The following is a 19,604-nucleotide window of genomic DNA, read 5'->3' as shown; positions in this document are numbered from 1 at the left end:
CGTCTGGCAGTTCTGTTCAAAAGTGCCATTGTATTTCACTGTGAGTCGGCTGTTAATTTTGCTTAGCTTTTGTCCACCACTTGCTAAGCAGGCATGGGCTAGTTAATGTGTTCAAGTACAGGTCACCTTACAGCGCCAAGTACAGGTCACCTCGACACTGTTGTGCTGTCTCCTGCCCAGTATGGTATTGGAAGAGCAGAAGGGTAGAAAGCATCAGTGGGACAGCAGGGCTGCTATCAACTCGACTCACAGTAACAAACACATCACTCATCATGCAATTTTTATTCGTGGCTCAGAAACTAAGGCAATACAGTCATCATGGACTTTGACAACAACTACAAGCAGATAGGAGCACGAGATCGTCTCCCAGACAGGATCCATGGAGCAGCGATTGCTTCTTTCACGGTGAGCAAGGACACGGCAGTTTGTAGGAGCAAAGGAAGGAGAATTTCACATTGCAAAATGCATCGTTCCAAGGAAGTGAATTCGCTGCAAGAAAGAAAGAAAAGTTCAGTAAATTGGACAACTATTTGTATGATTGTTTCATTCTCTGTGTTTGGGAGTATCAAGGACTTTGTCTATTTCCTCATTGCTTTATTCAGGACATTTGTTGCAATCTTAAATTTACTGGGTCAGACACAACGAGAATAACAAAACCAAATGAATATTTTCTGTTGAAGGATCAACTGGATGTGTAATGTTTCCACTGTTCTCTGAAGGGATGAATGTTTGGCTTAAATATTGTAAGGGTTGACCCTGTATCTGGCTGATGTTCTGATTTTAAACAGACACAATGTATAGTGATTGCAATGAGGTCAATGAAGAAGACCTCAGAGAATAAGAGTTCACTGACTGGGGCTGTTATTCAGGATCAGTCAGGGAGTCCTGGCTGACAGGTAAGAACAGGAGTATCAGCCATCCTGTCCAGAGCTAATGGGAACTGCAGATGCTGGTGAATCCAAGATAACAAAATGTGGAGCTTGAAGAACACAGCAGGCCAAGCAGCATCTTAGGAGCACAAAAGCTGACCTTTCGGTCCGAAACCCTTCATCAGAAAAGCGGGATGGGGAGAGGGTGCTGAAATAAGGAGGGAGAGATGGGGAGGCGGATCGAAGGTGGATAGAGGAGAAGATAGGCTTAGAGGAGACAAACAAGTTAAAGGGGCGGGGATGGAGCCTGTAGAGGTGAGTATAGGTGGGGAGGTAGGGAGGGGATAGGCCAGCCTGGGGAGGACAGAGAGGTCAAGAGAGCGGGATGAGGTTAGAAGGTAGGAAATGGAGGCATGGCTTGAGGTGGGAGGAGGTGATAGGTGAGAGGAAGAACAGGTTGGGGAGGCAGGGACAAGCTGGCCTGGCTTTGGGATGCAGTGGCGGGAGGGGAAGAACTGGGCTCATTTTGGGATGCAGTGGGGGAGGGGGAGATTTTGAAGCTTGTGAAATCCACATTGACACCATTGGGCTGCACAGTTCCCAAGCAGAACAAATATTGCTGTTTCTGCAACCTTCGGGTGGCATCATTGTGGCGCTGCAGGATGGACATGTTGTCTAAGCAGTGTGAGGGGGAGTTAAAATGGTTCGCGACTGGGAGGTGCAGTTGTTTGTTGCGAACCGAGCGGAGGTGTTCTCTAAGGCGGTCCCCAAGCCTCAGCTTCGCTTCGCCCCTGTAGAGGAAGCCACACCGGGCACAGCAGATGCAATATACCACATTGGCAGATGTGCACGTGAACATCTGCTTGATGTGGAAAGTCACCTGGGGCCTGGGATGTGGGTGAGGGATGAGGTGTGGGGGTGTGTGTAGCATTTCCTGCAGTTGCAGGGGGAAGGTGCTGGGTGTGGTGGGGTTGGATGGGAGTGTGGAGCGAACAAGGGACTCCCGGAGAGTGTGGTCTCTCCGGAAGGCAGACAAAGGAGGGGATGGAAAAATGTCTTTGGTGGTGGGGTCGGATTGTAGATGGCGTAAGTGTCGGAGAATGATGTGTTGTATCCGGAGGTTGGCGGGGTGGTATGTGAGCACAAGGGGGATTCTCTTTTGGCAGCTCTTGGAGGGACAGGGTGTGAGGAGTGAGTTACCCGAAATAAGGGAGACATGGTCAAGGGCGGTCTCATCCACTGCGGTGGGGTGGGGGGTGCGGGGGTGGTGGCAGTCGTTGCGCTCCTTCGGAACAGTAAGGGAGCAGTCACCTCATAGGGGGTTTTCTACAGACCCCCAAATAGCAGTAGGGAGATCGAAGAACTCATTGGCTGGCAGGTTGTTGAAAAGTGCAAACGTAGCAGCGTTGTTGTTATGGGTGACTTCAACTTTCCCAATTTGATTGGAACCTCCTTAGTGCAGATGGTTTGGATGGAGCCGTTTTTTGTCAGGTGTGTTCAGGAGGGTTTCCTTACTCAGTATGTGGACAGGCTGACGAGGGGGGAGGCCATTTTGCATTTGGTGCTCGGCAATGAGCCAGGACAGGTGTCAGATCTCGTGGTGGGAGGACACTTTGGCGACAGTGACCACGACAGCCTCACATTTACCATAGCCATGGAAAGGGAAAGGAGCAGTTACCAGGGGAAGATATTTAACTGGGGAAAAGGAAAGTATGATGCTACCACGCAGGAGTTGGGAAGTACAGATTGGGAGCAATTGTTCCACAGAAAGGGCACAACAGACATGTGGAGGCTGTTTAAGGAGCAGTTATTGCGAGTGATGTATAAATTTGTTCCTCTGAGACAGGTAAGAAGGGGTAAGATTAAGGAGCCTTGGATTACGGGTACAGAGGTGCTTCTTGTCAAAAAGAAAAAGGCAGTGTGCGTAAGGTGGAGGAAGCAAGGGTCTAGCACAGCTTTACAGGATTACAGGCTTGCTCAGAAGGAGCTCGAAAGTGGACTGAGGAGGGCCAGGAGGGGGCACGAAAAAGGCTTGGCAGGAAGGATTAGGGAGAACCCGAAGGCATTTTACTCAACTGTGAGGAATAAGAGAATGATCAGGGAGAAGGTAGGGCCGATCAGGGATAGCATAGGGAACTTGTTCGTGGAGTCTGAGCAGATAGGGGAAGCCCTAAATGGCTTTTTTGCTTCGGTTTTCACGAAGGAAAGGGACCGAATTGTGAATGAGAACTTTGAGGAGCAGGAAAACAGCCTTGAACAGATCAAGATTGAGGAAGTTGATGTGCTGGAAATTTTGGCAAACATTAAGATTGATAAGTCCCCAGGGCCAGACCAGATTTATCCTAGGTTGCTCCGGGAAGCGAGAAAGGAGGTTGCTAAGCCACTGGTGAAGATCTTTGCTTCCTCACTCTCCATGGGAGTCGTACCAGAAGATTGGAGGGAGGCAAATGTTGTTCATCTTTTCAAGAAAAGGAATAGGGAAATCCCTGGAAATTACAGACCAGTCAGTCTTACGTCTGTGGTCAGCAAAGTTTTGGAAAGAATTCTGAGGGATAGGATTTATGACTATTTGAAAAAGCATAGCGTGATTAAAGGGAGTCAGCATGGCTTTGTGAGGGGCAGGTCATGCCTTACAATTCTTATTGAGTTCTTTGAGGAAGTCACGAGACAAGTTGACGAGGGTTGAGCAGTGGATGTGGTGTACATGGACTTCAGCAAGGTATTTGATAAGGTTCCCCACAGCAGGGTCATTCATAAAGTCAGGAGGGATGGGATACAGGGTGATTTGGCTGTCTGGATTCAGAATTGGTGGGCTGACAGGAGGCAGAGAGTGGTTGTAGATGGTAAATATTCTGCCTGGAGGTCAGTGCTGAGTGGTGTCCCGCAGGGCTCTGTTCTTGGGCCTCTGCTCTTTGTAGTTTTTATGAATGACTTGGATGAGGAGGTTGAGGGGTGGGTTCGTATGTTTGCACAAGGACACAAAGGTTGGAGGTGCCGTTGATAGTATCAAGGGCTATTACAGGCTTCAGCGAGACATTGACAGAATGCAGAGCTGGGCTGAGAAATGGCAGATGGAGTTCAACCGAGATAAATGCGAAGTGATGCATTTTGGAAGGTCGAACTTACATGCTGAATACAGGATTAAAGGCAGGATTCTCGGCAGTGTGGAGGAACAGCGGGATCTTGGTGTTCAAGTGCATAGCTCCCTCAAAGTTGCCACCCAAGTGGATAAGATTGTTAAGAAAGCATATGGTGTTTAGGCTTTCATTAACAGGGGGATCGAGTTTAAGAGCTGCGAGGTTATGCTGCAGCTCTACAAAACCCTGGTGAGACCACACTTGGAATATTGTGTCCAGTTCTGGTCGCCCTATTATAGGAAAGATGTGGAGGCTTTGGAGAGGGTGCAAAAGAGGTTTACCAGGATGCTGCCTGGACTGGAGGGCTTGTCTTATGAGGAGAGGTTGACTGAGCTCGGACTTTTCTGTCTGGAGAGAAGGAGGAAGAGAGGTGACCTGATTGAGGTTTTCAAGGTAATGCGAGGCATTGATAGAGTCAATAGCCAGAGACTTTTTCCCAGGGCAGGATTGACTGCCACGAGGGGTCATAGTTTTAAGGTGTTAGGAGGAAGGTAGAGAGGAGACGTCAGAGGGAGGTTCTTCACCCAGAGAGTTGTGAGCGCATGGAATAGTTTACCAGTGGTAGTCATGGAAGCGGAGTCATTAGTGACATTTAAGCGACTGCTGGACATGCACATGGAGGGGAATGTAGGTTAGGTTATTTTTGGATAAGGATTATTCCACGGCACAACATCGCGGGCCGAAGGGCATGTACTGTGCTGTACTTTTCTATGTTCTATGTTCTAACGAGGGCATCTGAGATATGCAGGAGTGGAATGCCTCATCCTGGGAGCAGATGCAGTGGAGGCGAAGGAATTGGGAATAGGGGATGGAATTTTTGCAGGAAGGTGTGTGGGAGGAGGTGTATTCTAGGTCGCTGTGGGAGTCGGTGGGCTTGAAATGGACATTGGTTGCTAGTTGGTTGCCTGACATGGAGACAGAGAGGTCCAGGAAGGGGAGGGATGTGTTGGAGATGGTCCAGGTGAACTTGAGCTTGGGCTGGAAGGTGTTGGTGAAGTAGATGAACTGTTCGAGCTCCTCTCTGGAGCATGAGGTGACGCCGATACAGTCATCAATGCAACAGAGGAACAGGTGGGATTTAGGGCCAGTGTAGGTGCGAAAGAGGGCCTTTAGGCCATCTGCATGGGGAATGCAGGTGTACAGCGACTGGACGTCCATGGTGAAAATGAGGTGTTGGGGACCTGGGAATTGCAAGTTCTGGAGGAGGTGGAGGGCGTGGGTGGTGTCAGGACGTAGGTGGGGAGTTCCTGAACAAAGGGGGAGAAAATGGAGCCCAGATAGGTAGAGATGAGTTCAGTGGGGCAGGATCAGGTGGAGACAATGGGTCGACCAGGGCAGGCGGGTTTGCGGATTTTGGGAAGGAGATAGAAACGGGCCATGCGTGGATGGGGAACAATGAGGTTGGAAGCTGTGGATGGGAGGGCACCTGAGGTGATGAGGTTGTGGATGGTTTGGGAGATGATGGTTTGGTGCTCAGGGTTGGAGTCGTGCTCTCGGAGGCGGAAGGAGGAGGTGTCAGAGAGTTGGCGTCTGGCCTCATCAATGTAAAGGTCAACGCACCATACTACAAATGCGCCTCCTCCATCTCCATCTCAGGCAACCACCTCGCAACCGATATCGACTTCAAGCCCACCGGCTGCCACAGCTAGCTGGAATACTCCTCCTCCCACCCACCTTCCTGCAATAATTCCATCCCCTGTTCCCAATTCCTTTGTCTCCGCCGCATCTGCTCCCAGGTGAGGCATTCCATTCCCATACATCCCAGATGTCCTTGTTCTTCAAGGAGTGCAATTTCGCCCCCGCCACAGCAGTGGTCGAGAACGCCGTCGACTGCGTCTCCCGCATTTCCCGTAACTCATCCCTCAGACCCTGTCCCCGCAATAACTGCCAAAAGAGAATCCACCTTGTCCTCACATACCATCCCACCAACCTCCAGACACAATGCATCATCCTCCGACACTTCCGCCATCTACAATCCAATTCCACCACCAAAGACATTTCTCCATCCCCAACTTTGTCCGCCTTCTGGAAAGACCACTCTCTCCGGGACTCCCTCATCCTCTCCAAACTCTCATCCAACCCAACCACACCCGGCACCATCCCCTGCAACCGCAGGAAGTGCTACACCTGCCCCCACACCTCCTCCCTCACCCACATCCCAGGCTCCAAGGTGACTTTCCACATCAAGCAGATGTTCACCTGTGCATCTTCCAATGTGGTATATTGCATCCACTGTACCCGGTGTGGCCTCCCCTCCATTGGGTAAACCAAGCGGAGGCTTGGGGACTGCTTTGCAGAACACGTACCCTCGGTTTGCAATATACAACTGCACATCCCAGTTGCGAACCATTTCAACTCCCCCTCACACTCCTTAGATGACATGTCCATCCTGGGCCTCCTGCAGCATCACAACGATGCCACCCGAAGATTGCAGGAACAGCAACTCATATTCCGCTTAAGATCCATGCAGCCCAATGGTATCAATGTGGATTTCACAAGCTTCAAAATCTCCGCTCCCCCCACCGCATCCCAAAACCAGCCCAGCTTATCCCTGCCTCCCCAACCTGTTCTTCCTCTCACCTATCTCCTCCTCCCACCTCGAGCCGCACCTAAATTTCCTCCCTCCTAGCTTCATCCTGCCCCCTGTCCACCCTCCCTGGACTGCCCTATCACCTCCCTAATTCCCCACCTATACTCAGTTCTACAGACTCCATCTCTGTGCCTTTAACTTGTCTGTCTCCTCTCCACCTATCTTCTCCTCTATCCACCTTCGGTCCGCCTCCCCCTCTCTCCCTATTTATTTCAGAACCCTCCCCACATCCCCCTTTTCTGATGAAGGGTCGAGACCCAAAACGTCAGCTTTTGTGCTCCGAAGATGCTGCTTGGCCTGCTGTGTTCATCCAGCCTCACACTTTGTTATCTCAACCATCCGTTCATTAAACCACACAAACACTGCAAGGAAGTACCTTCAAAGGACAGCCTGAACAGACTGGCTTGAGGTCAAGGTTCATTAAAATTGAAAGCTAAACCTTTTTGCTGAGAAAACAAGCATTTATGTCAGTGAGTGGAAGATGAACTACTGTGTTTGATGGCATAGTTTTGATGTTTGCCGATGGTCAAACTTATCAATCACTGAACACAGGACATCGCCAAGGTTTGATCACATGGGCTGGTTACAAGAACACAGCGTATAAGGAGATGTGCCCCAGGGTGACAGCGACCTAGCTCAGGAATAGGGGGTTGTCTGATCACCAGCTGGGGCAGGCTGAGGCCCAGCAGCTGATCACATGCTACAGCCTGATGTTGGACAGTCCATGTTATCTGGGTCACTTGTGATTGTAAGTACAAGGTCAAGCTGTGAAATCATTCTACTTTTGCTGCAATTTGTAGAGTACCTTGCTTCAACAAAGGGCAATTGGGTGTATCCTGTAGTTGATCACCAAAGTAAAGCAGACATACCAGGATAGGTAAGAACGAAAGATGACAAGCAGTATAGTTTGTAAATAACCTGGGAGACTTCCTGAGTTTACTCTGGACTGAATTCCGCGTCTGTTTTGCATGTGGACAGCACAGATTCTCCACAGGGATAAACAGTCTCCGTCCCTATGGAACAGGCATCAGACAACTGGAATAGTCAGTGGGATTTCAGTTTAGAACAATCTATTTGGATTATGTAGTTCTAAATAAAGGAGACAAATTCTGTAGAAAGGGGCAGTGATGTTTGGTGCATTTGGAAAATGAGGGCTGGATCTCAGATGGTTGATCCTGTCCTGAGCTGCAGCCTGTGTTGTGTCATGATCAGCTCAGTGAGTGTGCACCAGTTCAATGATCATGTCATTGTGGGTCCCACAGAGACGGACAATTGAGCAGAAGCAGAAAACTTTAATGAAAACGGAGGATGCTCTGTTCTCGACATCTCAGGACCCATCACTTTTAACAGGTTTAACTGCAAGGTGACTGCCAAAGGAGCTAGAAGTAAAGCCCTGACCAAATCTCTTCCAAACAGTTATTTACCAGGAAGTATATCTCTGAATGTCACCCTTCATATCATAAAGAAATACTTTAACTTACATAAAAAGGCATGCACACATTCTTCCCGTGAGCTGTGATCATTGGGTTCACCTTTAGCCCAAAACATAAAATCTGATGCAGATCCATCACTCCATAGAAAAGTGCCCTCCTGTTGAAATAACAATCAGATCTTTTCAAAAATATGTAATTTTCTCACCAGAAGTAATGTAATGCAATAACTCAGGCAACATTACCTTGTGGATGTCGCTCAAACCGATCCATGTTTCAGGATAACGGTGTTGGGATTTATGTACCATTTCTGCAAGAATGTTCATCTGCTCCATCCAGTGCAGGGAAGCAAGATGGCCCCCTACAGCCAAGTCTCGGCAATGCAGCTGGAGATTAAATTATAAAGGCAATTTGTCACTCGTTACATTTTTACATGAAATATTCGAACAAGACAATTGACTAGATTCACTGTAGAAACTCTTATTTTGCAGAATAGGTCAATAAAACGACAGACGCTTGCTGCATGTTTGCAAGGACCTGATATGGGCTGACTCCAAGCTTCAGTGAACAGTGCCACATGAAAGCTGATTATTTCAGAGCAGTCTCATTGTGGCTTCAAACCATCGATTGAAATGTCAGTAGCTTCTGTGCGACTCATATGGGGCTGGGATTGTGGTCGAATGTACACTCTGCTTCCTGTTCTCTGTAAGTTTTGTCTGTACACAGCTGTCAATACAGATGTGGTTAATCACTACAGGCCATGACACTGTGCAGCAACAAATTTCTCATAATGACTGCCCCACAGCATACTGATACCTTGTTCATCTTAGATCGTTTTCTGAGAACATCATGCGGCTCGATAGAAACTTAGAATTTAACAACTTGTCGCAGTAGGGATTGTGGAGTTACACAATGAATGGGTCTGGTTCATGTTCAAATGAACAGACAATGGGTGATGGAGATGGGTGGAATCTTGTCAGGGTGAACAACATGGGATATGGAGAGAGATGTGGCAGAATGATGTGAGAGGTTCAGCAAGACCAATCTCAACATCAGGAACAACTCTCTGCAACTTTGAAAAACTTTATCAGCAATGAGGTGACATTCTCACGAGGTGGTGATAAATTCCCTGTTGAGGAGGAATAATCTTTGTGAACTGCACATCTTGCCTCATTAATATGCAGCTTCCCTCCTACTCCCTGCCAGGAGCAAATGAGATGCTGAAAATTCAGAGAATGGAGAGCGACTACCAGACAACGTCAACTCACTACTTGCTCCATTAGGACCTTCACGATGGACACCAGGCTCAAATATCTCCTGGCATACTCCATGGGCACCCCGCCATATGCCCCCCACATCCACAGATACTGGCATCTGACATGTGCCAGCGTCTAAAATCCTTCATGGCACATCTCTATTCGACTTGCATTGTGTTACTGCCTTTCACCTCTGCACCTTGGCAGCACCCTGGTAAATATCACTGCGATGCTGCAGCAAAGACATTGTGTGCTCAGAGATACACACCAGCTGCTGGACTGCACCAGGCTGCACCTTCAGTCTGTTGGCTCTCAGTCTGAGTGATCACCTACTCAGCCTAACCAGGTGGAAAGATTGAACCATAGACAAGAGGCAGGAATAGGCAATTCAGTCCATTGAATATACTCTACCATTCAATTAAATCATGGATGATCATCCAACTCAATCATCATTCCTAATTTCTTACTGATCATACGAACTGCAGATGCTGGCCTGCTGTGTTCATATAGCTCCACCCCTTGTTATCTCCAATTTCTGGCTGCTCCCTTTGATCCGTGAAGCCTTAAGAACAGTTTTAACGGATATGAGCACAGCATCCCTGCCTTGTCCCTCAGTTACAGATCGCAGGCTTACAGTAACTCAGTATTGCCGTGATGTTTGAGACAGACTCAAAGCTGGGAAGTTTGTCATGGTGTGATCAGTTCTCAACCAGGTCAAAGGAGGCAGCCTTCTCTCAGGGGGTCCCAGCACAGTAAGGCAAGGGCAGCCAGGGGCTTGGACATGGACAATTAACTGCTTGGAGCAGTCAGAGTCAGGAAGCTCAGAAGTGCGATATTGGGCATCCCGTAACCCGTCCTGACTCCCTCTGCCCTCGTGTGAGCTGTTGCTGTCTGTAATGAGAGAGGGTCAGCAACTAAAGGAGATGGAAGTGAGTGGCACAGCTGCTGCTTTTGGTGCAGGTCCCAAGGTTCTCTGAGCAAGTGAGTTGGTAGCACCTGAGGGTTTACAGGGCCAATGGTGTCAGGGGATGGGGTAGGTAACAGCGATTGAGGGAAAATGTTACGTGACTGAGTGATGAGCCTTATTGTGAGATGGGTACAGGGTGGAGAATGACTGTGAGGTATTGGAGAGTAGACAGTGGCACTTACCTTGGCACGGTGGAGAAGACCATTGTCCTCTCTCCAACATTGCTGGGCATTCCTGCAATGGCAGGGAGATCGTGACCTTATTGCCAAGAGTGGGGCATGCTGAGAAGGTCTGGTTTCATCGTGTCCACTGCCAGTGCTGTGGGTAGTTGACTTACCAACGCTACACCATCCCACCACCAGGATCTCCAGTACCTGTCTGTAAAGAGGTGGTGCCAAATTTCCCTTTTCTGCCATGCCCCAGGGCACTCAGCTTCAATGAGAGAAACCCTCTGTGAGACTCAACGGAACAGAACCTTAGTCAACAAACATAAGACACGGCCTGAGAGGTGGGATTGCAGATTGAAAATGAATGTGGAAATGAGAAGGAAGTTTATCCCTGAGGATAAGGCCCATTACTATCACTGTGTTTAATTTGTGATTGTACTGTGCATTGTGGAGAATGTAACCTTCAGCTACACACAGCTTTAAAGTTGCTGCAATTGACAATTGCAAAACGTTAACATTCAATTCTGTCCAATAACAGGAGAAGGGCATGTTGCTCGTCTGTCAATCAGTCACTCAGAATAATGTGAGAGTCACTGAAGGAGTTTGAAGGTTAGCTAGAAAAGATGGGGAACATGGGATACAGACAGTAATAGAAGTCCACTCTGTTTCACCAGACCCCACAAGTGAACTCTGTTTTCTCCTTCACAGATGCTGCCAGACCTGCGGAGCTTTTCCAGCAACTTTGTTTTTGTGTCTATTTTAGCAAGACTGCAAACATATGCACTGCAGGAAGGCAGCTCAACTGCACAGAATCTGTGTCGGGGGACTCCATAAGAGACGGATCACTCTGTGCTATTGGACCAAACTGAGGGAAAAGTTCAGGAACTAGCATGCAACCAAGAGTCTGATTCAGGGGAAATCTGGAGAATGAGGAAGTTGCTGACTCTGTGGTGTGGTTCAATAGGAGCCCATGAGCATGAGTACTTCAACTCAGCTGAGAGCATTGGAATTGACAAGCTCACAAACAGTGTCTGCTGGATGCAACTGAGTAAAATTGGTTTTGGGATGTGGTCAATCCCTAAGTAAGATGAGCTTGGGGTGATTTAGGTATCACTGAGAGCTGGGGTTACGCTGAAACTGAGTACTGGAGTGCAGGTTTGGAGCGTCAGGGAGCTTACACCACAGAAAGGAGGGGGATATCGACCAGAATGGGTGCACTCATTGACTGAGACGAAGGAGGGAAATAAGGTCACACCCCCTCCCCATTGCAATGCACAATGATAAATGAGAGTTTAAAAGTGAGCCCTAAGATATCCTGTACCATTGCTGTGAATTATCTAATTTTTTAGTTATCCTGGGAAAGGTCAGTTCAGACATTAATTTTTCTTTTATCGATACTTGAGTACATACCCATTATAAAATTTGGCTCAACTGTGGACAGGAAATGCAATGGGTGTACGGAGGTTTATTATTTCAGATCATGGTTATATACAACATACTTTCAACATTTCCAAAACTAATGCTAAAAATACGATATCATGGAAATCCTAACCACTAAGGCCCGAAATAAATCATTCCACTTTACTTCCCTGCTAGAATTCCAAGTGGAAGTACAGCATTTGAATGCAAATCCAAACATAGAACAGAACAGTATAGCACAGCAAACAGTCCTTCAGCCCGCCATTCCTGTGATGAAAGTAATACCTGCATATGGACAGTTTCAGTCAATTCCCTGGCTGTTCACATGTCTGTCTAAATAGCTCTAACATGTATCTTCAACCATTAGATTGTAGCAATCTAGCTGCCAGCTGCCGTCTGTATAAAAAAAACCTGCCTCATACATGTCCTATAAACTTTTCCCCATCACCCTAAACCTCTGCCTCCTAATATTTGACATTTTCGCCCTGAGAGAAAGATTCTAACCATCCATAGAACATAGAACATAGAACATTACAGCACAGTACAGGCCCTTCTGCCCTCGATGTTGTGCCGACCTGTCTTATCAATCTCAAGCCCATCTAACCCTCACTATTCCATGTACGTCCATATGCTTATCCAATGATGACTTAAACGTACCTAAAGTTGGCGAATCTACTACCGTTGCAGGCAAAGCGTTCCATTCCCTTACTTCTCTCTGAGTAAAGAAACCACCTCTGACATCTATCCTATATCTTTCACCCCTCAATTTAAAGTTATGCCCCCTCGTGCTCGCCGTCACCATCCTAGGTAAAAGGCTCTCCCTATCCACCCTATCTAACCCTCTGATTATTTTATAGGTATCAATTAAGTCTCCTCTCAACCTTCTTCTCTCTAATGAAAACAGCCACAAGTTCCTCAGCCTTTCCTCGTAAGACCTTCCCTCCATACCAGGCAGCATCCTGGTAAATCTCCCCTGCACCCTTTCCAAAGCTTCCACATCCTTCTTATGATGCGGTGACCAGAACTGTGCACAATACTCAGAGTGTGGCCGCACCAGAGTTTTGTACAGCTTCACCATAACCTTTTGGTTCCAGAACTCGATCCCTCTATTAATAAAAGCGAAAAAACTGTATGCCTTCTTAACAACCCTGTCAACCTGGGTGGCAACTTTCAAGGATCTGAGTACATGGACACCAAGATCTCTCTGCTCATCTACACTGCTAAGAATCTTACCATTCGCCCAGTACATTGCCTTTTGGTTACTCCTACCAAAGTGCATCACCTCACACTTGTCTGCATTAAACTCCATTTGCCACCTCTCAGCCCAGCTTTGCAGCTTATCTATGTCTCTCTGCAACGTACAGCATCCTTTGTCACTATCCACAACTCCACCGGCCTTAGTGTCGTCTGCAAATTTACTAACCCATCCTTCTACGCCCTCATCCAGGTCATTTATAAAAATGACAAACAGCAGTGGACCCAAAACCGACCCTTGCGGTACACCACTAGTAACTGGTCTCCAGGATGAACATTTCCCATCGACTACCACCCTCTGTCTTCTTTCAGCAAGCCAATTTCCGATCCATGCCTCTCTAGTTTATGTCTGAGGTTGCCTCTGAGCCCCCGATGTTCGAGTGAAAACAATCCAAGTTTGTCTCATCTCTCCTGATAGCCAAAACACTCCACTGCAGCAACATCCTGATAAACCTCTTTTACACTCTTTACAGAGCCACCCCTGGCTTTCTATGGTATGGCAACCAGAACTGGACCCAATTTGCCAAATGTGGCCAAACTAATGTTTTATTCAGCAATAATAGGAACTGCAGATGCTGGAGAATCTGAATTAACAAGGTGTAGAGTTGGATGAACATAGCAGGCCAAGCAGAATCAGAGGAGCAGGAAGGCTGACGTCTCAGGCCTAGACCCTTTATAGGCCCAAAACTTCAGCCTTCCTGCTCCTTTGATGCTGCTTGGCCTAATATTTTATTCAGCTGCACAGTGACTTGGCAACTTTTGTCCTCAATGTCCCCACTGATGAGGATATCCATACTGTACATCATCTTTACCGCCTTCGCCACTTGTCATAGAATCATAAAGCACGGGAACAGACGCCTCAGTCCAATTTATTCATGGAGACCAGACCTCCCAATCTGACCGAGTCACATTTGTCAGCATACTCATCTGGACCCTTCCTATTCATAGACCCATCCAGATGCCTTTTAAAAGTTGTAATTGTACTCACATCCAATGCTTCCTGTAGCAGCTTGTTCCACACATGCACCATTCTCTTTGGTGAAAACCTTACCCCGCAGGTCCTTTTTCCATCTTTCACCTCTCACCTTAAACTTCTAGTTTTGGACACCCCACCCTGGGCATAAAGAGCTTCAGCATTCACCCTGTCCATGCCCCTCATGATTTGACAACCACTATGCAGTCACCAGGCTATTAAACACTTGCTGTAACACAAACCCTCCAGTCATCCGAGAAAATCCTTTCTGCACCCGCTAAAGCTTACCAACGCCCTTCCTACAGAACTGTGACCAGAATCATGTTGCCATGTTCAGTGAAACCTGGGCTTGTGATGGAAAATAAACGTATAGGGGCAGACGTGCACCCCAAGATCCTTCTGTATGTCAATATTTATCATGGGCATGCCATGTACTGTATACTTACCTCTTGCATTTGGCCTCCCAAAACGCATCACCTCTCACTTGTCCAGATTACACACCTTACACCATTTCTCTGCCCATATTTCCAACTGATCTTTATTGTGCTGTACTCTTGGACAACCTTTCTCACTATCCACAATGCCAACAAAGTTCGTGTCATCTGCAAGCTTACCAATCATTTCACCAACATGTTCATCTCAAATAATACTTGTAAGTTATCTATATAACAGCACAACGAAGGTCTCAGCACTAATCCTTGCAAAATACCCCTCCATCACTACACCCTACCTTCTGCGGCCAAGCCAATTCTATATCCAACTTACACTGTGAATTCCAAGTGATTTAATATTCTGGACCCCAACCTCCCGTGAAGGGATTTTGTCAAATGCTTCAGTAAACTCCAAGTACACAAGGTCCACTGCCCCACCCTGATCAGGCATCTCGGTCAATTGCTCAATAAACACAATCACCATTGAGAGACATGACCTCTCCTGCGCAAACCCATGTTGATTGTTTCTAATAAGTCCAATCTGTTCCGAGTGTGAGTAAAAACCAAAGATGTTGAATGTGTTATGTGTGGTAATATATGCAAAACTGTAGTCCAACTGGAAGGTAGAAACTTAATTGAGCATGCAGATATGATGGAGCAAGTGAAAGACCTGAGGAAGCCACTCAATATAAAATCCCAGTCAACAAGCCAAACCCAATATTCGGGATGTGTTTAGGGCTTTTGAAAAGATCCGAATGCACAACTGATTGGCTGTCGATTTTTAATCATATCTGGGCTATTAAAACTTGATTCATATTAAACAATTTTTATTTACAGCAAAATTATTGGCAAAATCCTATATGTTTAGCAGAATCAATGTCACAACTCATTTCCGCCACTATTTAATTCAAAATATTATGGTCTTCATGTTACCCCAGGTAATGTAACACATGGCTTCAGAAATGTCCAGATATGGACAGAAAGCTTCTTTCATTCTGTGTTCAGTCATTTCAGAAACACTGAGCAACAAATCCTAATAACTTACAAGAGAGATTCCAAACACTTACCTCAGCCTCAATCCAAGTCTTTTTCTCAGAAACAAACTTGTAGCAATAACCAAAATAAGCAATGCCACCTGAACAATTTCCATTGCCCAGTGGACTATGTTTCTCATCGCTCCAATCCAAATGTGTCGAATTCTGCACAGGCAGACGATCAGCTGCTGATTAAAACAAGCTGCAATAATCACATCATTCACAGTTTATTTCCGTCCCAGAAGGCTAAAAACAGATGGGGTTTGCCTCAATGTGGGACTTTTCACCTGACTGCAATTACCTTCTTCGCACACTCTTATGTTTCTTTACGTGGAAATATAGAGAATGTATTGCTCAGAGATATGCTGTTTAGCCCAAGTAGTCAGTGACAATGTTTACTTCCCACAGGAGTGTCTGATTTTTCTGGCCAGTTCCTCCATTTACTACCATCAGATCACTTCATTCCCTTCTACTGGCCTACTTTCCCCTCAATGGGACTATAAAATCTGCCTCTAACAGACCATATAATGGCAACTCTCACAGTCTCAGTACTCTGGAGGAGGTCATTTCCCAGGAATTCCTCAATGGACTTGTTGATGATGAGCAATCCATCTAAAATGTCATCAAGTTGACTCCAAATTTGCACCCTTCTTTTGATTTCATGTTTAATCTCAGGAGAGCGTGACGAAAGAGGGAATGAACAGGAATGTGGCGCCAGGCTAAGAGAGACAGCTGGGTTGGGTATTTCCATCTGCACTGGGCACATTCAGCCAGGAGGGGGAGAGGCAGTATGTCAGATGGGATAGTGAAGGAAGCTGTGCCCATATGGGGAGTGGACGGAGAGTGAATGGGAAATGTATAGACTCTCAAACATATGTCAATGGTTCGGTCATTGCTCATTTGAGGAGATTCCTCAGGTGCCACCTCTGTCAGTTTTCTCTAATTCACACAACAGGAGATCAATTACCCCTTCAGTTCACAGCACTAACCTGTCCTCATACACTATGTTAGGATGACCCTACCTGCTACATCACTGACGATCAATGTACTCAGCACCAATCCCAACAGCAGCATCATGTCCGCAATGAAGTTCCTTTACCCTCACCTGAAACACAACAAAAACAATTCACCGTCAGTGTCAAGGTTTCACAGTTAAGGTGGGTCTCTCCTGCTCCTGTTCTTACCTCAAACGCTCCGTCTTTCTGTCTTTCCCTGTTGTCTGATGTGATGAGGTGTTAAGTCTTACTGTAAATATATACAGCAGACGGCGAGGAGGCAACGAACCGTTGAAATGAGATCCAATAGTTTTGAGAATTAATGATGTCCAAATTCCTGCTGACCAATCAGAGACTGACCACTCAGCACAGGAAGGATTGGAAACCATGAGAATGTTCCAAGAGTTACACATTAAATTGTACAACATGGCATTGGAAGAGCTCAGTGAGAAATGAAACTGTACTCATGGTTCCTGGCATGTGTAATCAGGCTGGGAGAGAATGTATTTCTCAGATTGGAAATTAATGAATGATATCAATGAGAATATTTACAATGTACTCTCCATTATATAGCATTAAACAGATCAAAATAAATGAATAATTATCACATAGATATGTGAAGTATTTTACGATTTGATCTGGTTAAGAAGATTGTTTTGCCCAGATCCCAGTTGTATCTGTCCTCCATGTCTCTCCCTGTTGGAAGGTTTCCTTCATCCAAAAGCAGCAAAATGATTGAATCTCTTTATAATGGACACGGTCCATTCAGAATCACTGGTAGCTTTGAAAAATTAACACAACTGATGTTTGTTCAGGAGTGAGAGTGAGGAACAGGGAGATAATGAATCTTGTGAATGTTGACACTAATTCATGTCCGTGTGGCTATGGAACTTTGTGGAAGAACTCTTTACTTACAGTTTGATCTGTACAGACATTCCCTCAAGACCCTGTCTGGAGATGTATTCTGTCTGACTAATCACTGGACAGGTCCTGAAAGAGGAGGGTTGCTGGGAGTGAATACGGTCGATTAGATTGAGTGAAGTTCAGGTAAATTGCTGCTTAATTTGGAAAGTGTGTCTGGGGCCTTGCACAGTGATGGGATAGGAGGTAAAGAGCAAGAATGGCACCTTCTCTAATTGTAAGGAAAGGTTTCATTGACGGGTGTGTGGGAAATGATGGGAATGGAGGAGGAATGGACCAGGCTGTTGCAGATGGAATGGTCACTGCAAAATGCTGATAAGGCAGGGGAGGGCAATATGTGTCTGTTGGTGCCATTCTGCTGGAGGAGATACAAATGGCAGCTTGTGGTTCTTTGCATGTGGAGGCTGCTGGTGAGTGAGAACTGGGGGTCTCTATCGTTGCTATGAGCGTGAATAGAAGGAGCAAGGGCAAAAGTGTCTGCGAGGGTTCGAACATGGATAACAGGGAACCCCGGGTTGAGGAAAAATGTGGACGTTTTCAAGGCCCTCCTTGGAAGAAGCAGCATCACATGAAAAACAGGTAGAATGGGATGGAGTCCTTACAGAATGCAGGGTGTGAGGCTGTAAAGTGCAGCTAACAGGTGCCAGTGCACTTGCAGTGGATATTGGTGACTTGTGCTCCCCCAGAAATGGAAGAAGAGATGTCGAGTAATGGAAAGGAGGAGTCGAAGCGAGGCCAGATGAAGGTGAGAGCAGCATGGAAAATGGAAGAGAACTGTATCAATATTTCAAACTGAGAATGAGAGAAGGAAGGAGCACGAATCATGTCATTGATAGACTGGAGAAAGAGTTGTGTGGAGACCCAGTGGTTCTGAGCAAGGAATGTCCCATTTGGCACACAAAGAGACATGTATGTGCGGATGACACAGGGAATTACACTGAGTCAACAGAGGGATATAGACAGGTTACGTGTGTGGGGATAAACTTGGCAGATGGAGTATAACATTGGAAATGAGACAGTATGCAATTTGCAGGAAGAATCAGGAGCTAACTACTATATAAATTGTAAAAGACTGCAGGGAGCTGCAGCATTAATGGCTTTGGGGACATCTTGCATTGTCACACCAAGTGAAAATCCAAGCTCAGCATAATGTGGAGAGGTGCATGATTTCTGGATATAAGTATTATTTTTCTTCTGTTTTGATTTTGAACTGTTGGCCTGTGGGTTTCAGCCTGATTTTCCGAAGGTGGTTAACAACATCAGCTTTTCCAGAAGTATGATTTTAAACCAGTCTGTGTCACCTGAACTGTTAATGGAAATTTGCTTATGCTTTGGCTGTTTTACAATTGGAGAGAGAAAAAAATCCAAATCCATCTCCTCGCTGCCTCTCTATCAGTGAAAGACCGTGATATTAATTTTAAAAAGAAACTATGGAATGTCGGGCCAGATTCAGTTCTGTGATCTGACTTGTTCAGGAATCCATCGGCTGGAATGTTAACAAATGGAAATGTCGAACAGCGTTTAACAAGGGAGGTTTTATAACAAGTTGTACTTGTGCAATCCTCTCAGTACAATGCCCCAGTCATAGGGTCAGGGGTGAATCTGCCTTTTGTTACCCTTTGACCTTGCAATGATTGACACTGTCCTGGTGATTGGTTGGTTTCAACACCACCACCATTGCTGAGCTCCGGCTTCGATTGCTCACTTGAAAAGCGCATCCCAATGTTGATCTCTTCTCTTGCTCAGGTTAATTTCACTGGGCTGTCTTTCTAAGCATTACATTTCCTGGGTAATACACACCTACATTTTAAAACTCCATTCGTAGCCTGTGGGCATCATGAGCTGTGCCAGCTATTATTGCCCATTCATAGTTGGCGTTGAGAAGGTGTTTGGGAGCTGTCTTCTTGAAGTGCTTCTGTCCGTTTGCTGCAGTTACATCGACAATTCTGTTATGGAGGGTGTTCGAGGAGACAACCCCAGCGACACTGAAGGAACAGTTATACATTTCTAAAGTAAATTGGTGACTGGCTCGTAGAGCCACTTGCAGGTGCTGGTGTCGCCTTGTTTCTGCTGGTCTTGTCCTTCTAGATTTATTGTTAGAGTGTTTGGAAAAAGCTCCCTGATAATACTTGATAACAAAGTGTGGGGCTGGATGAACACA

At 46.3% G+C, this 19,604-nt stretch overlaps 1 protein-coding gene across 1 annotated transcript; it reads right to left on the bottom strand.

Annotated features, from left to right (window-relative positions):
• Positions 1-295: 295 nt before the first annotated feature.
• Positions 296-19,161, bottom strand: LOC125463410 (C-type lectin-like). Its single transcript, XM_059654766.1, has 6 exons — positions 19,060-19,161; positions 16,566-16,632; positions 15,561-15,712; positions 8,272-8,412; positions 8,078-8,186; positions 296-489 (listed from the first exon to the last, which is right to left on the bottom strand). Exons 1-6 carry the CDS (start codon positions 19,159-19,161, stop codon positions 401-403), a joined length of 660 nt encoding a protein of 219 aa, XP_059510749.1. The 3' UTR covers positions 296-400.
• Between the last annotated feature and the right edge of the window lie 443 nt (positions 19,162-19,604).

This window comes from Stegostoma tigrinum, chromosome 25, assembly GCF_030684315.1.
Source record: "Stegostoma tigrinum isolate sSteTig4 chromosome 25, sSteTig4.hap1, whole genome shotgun sequence".
Lineage (NCBI taxonomy): Eukaryota > Metazoa > Chordata > Chondrichthyes > Orectolobiformes > Stegostomatidae > Stegostoma > Stegostoma tigrinum.
The sequence above is the reverse complement of the archived record's forward strand: the minus strand, read 5'-3'. Positions and strand labels throughout refer to the sequence as shown.

Coding starts and splice junctions, on each gene's coding strand:
- LOC125463410 (XM_059654766.1), bottom strand. CDS start 19,161: ATGCGCTTTTCAAGTGAGCAATCGAAGCCGGAGCTCAGCAATGGTGGT. Junction 15,713..16,565: donor TGGTGCTGAGTACATTGATC/GTCAGTGATGTA, acceptor TTTAATCAGCAG/CTGATCGTCTGCCTGTGCAG. Junction 490..8,077: donor ATGTGTGCATGCCTTTTTAT/GTAAGTTAAAGT, acceptor TCTTTCTTGCAG/CGAATTCACTTCCTTGGAAC.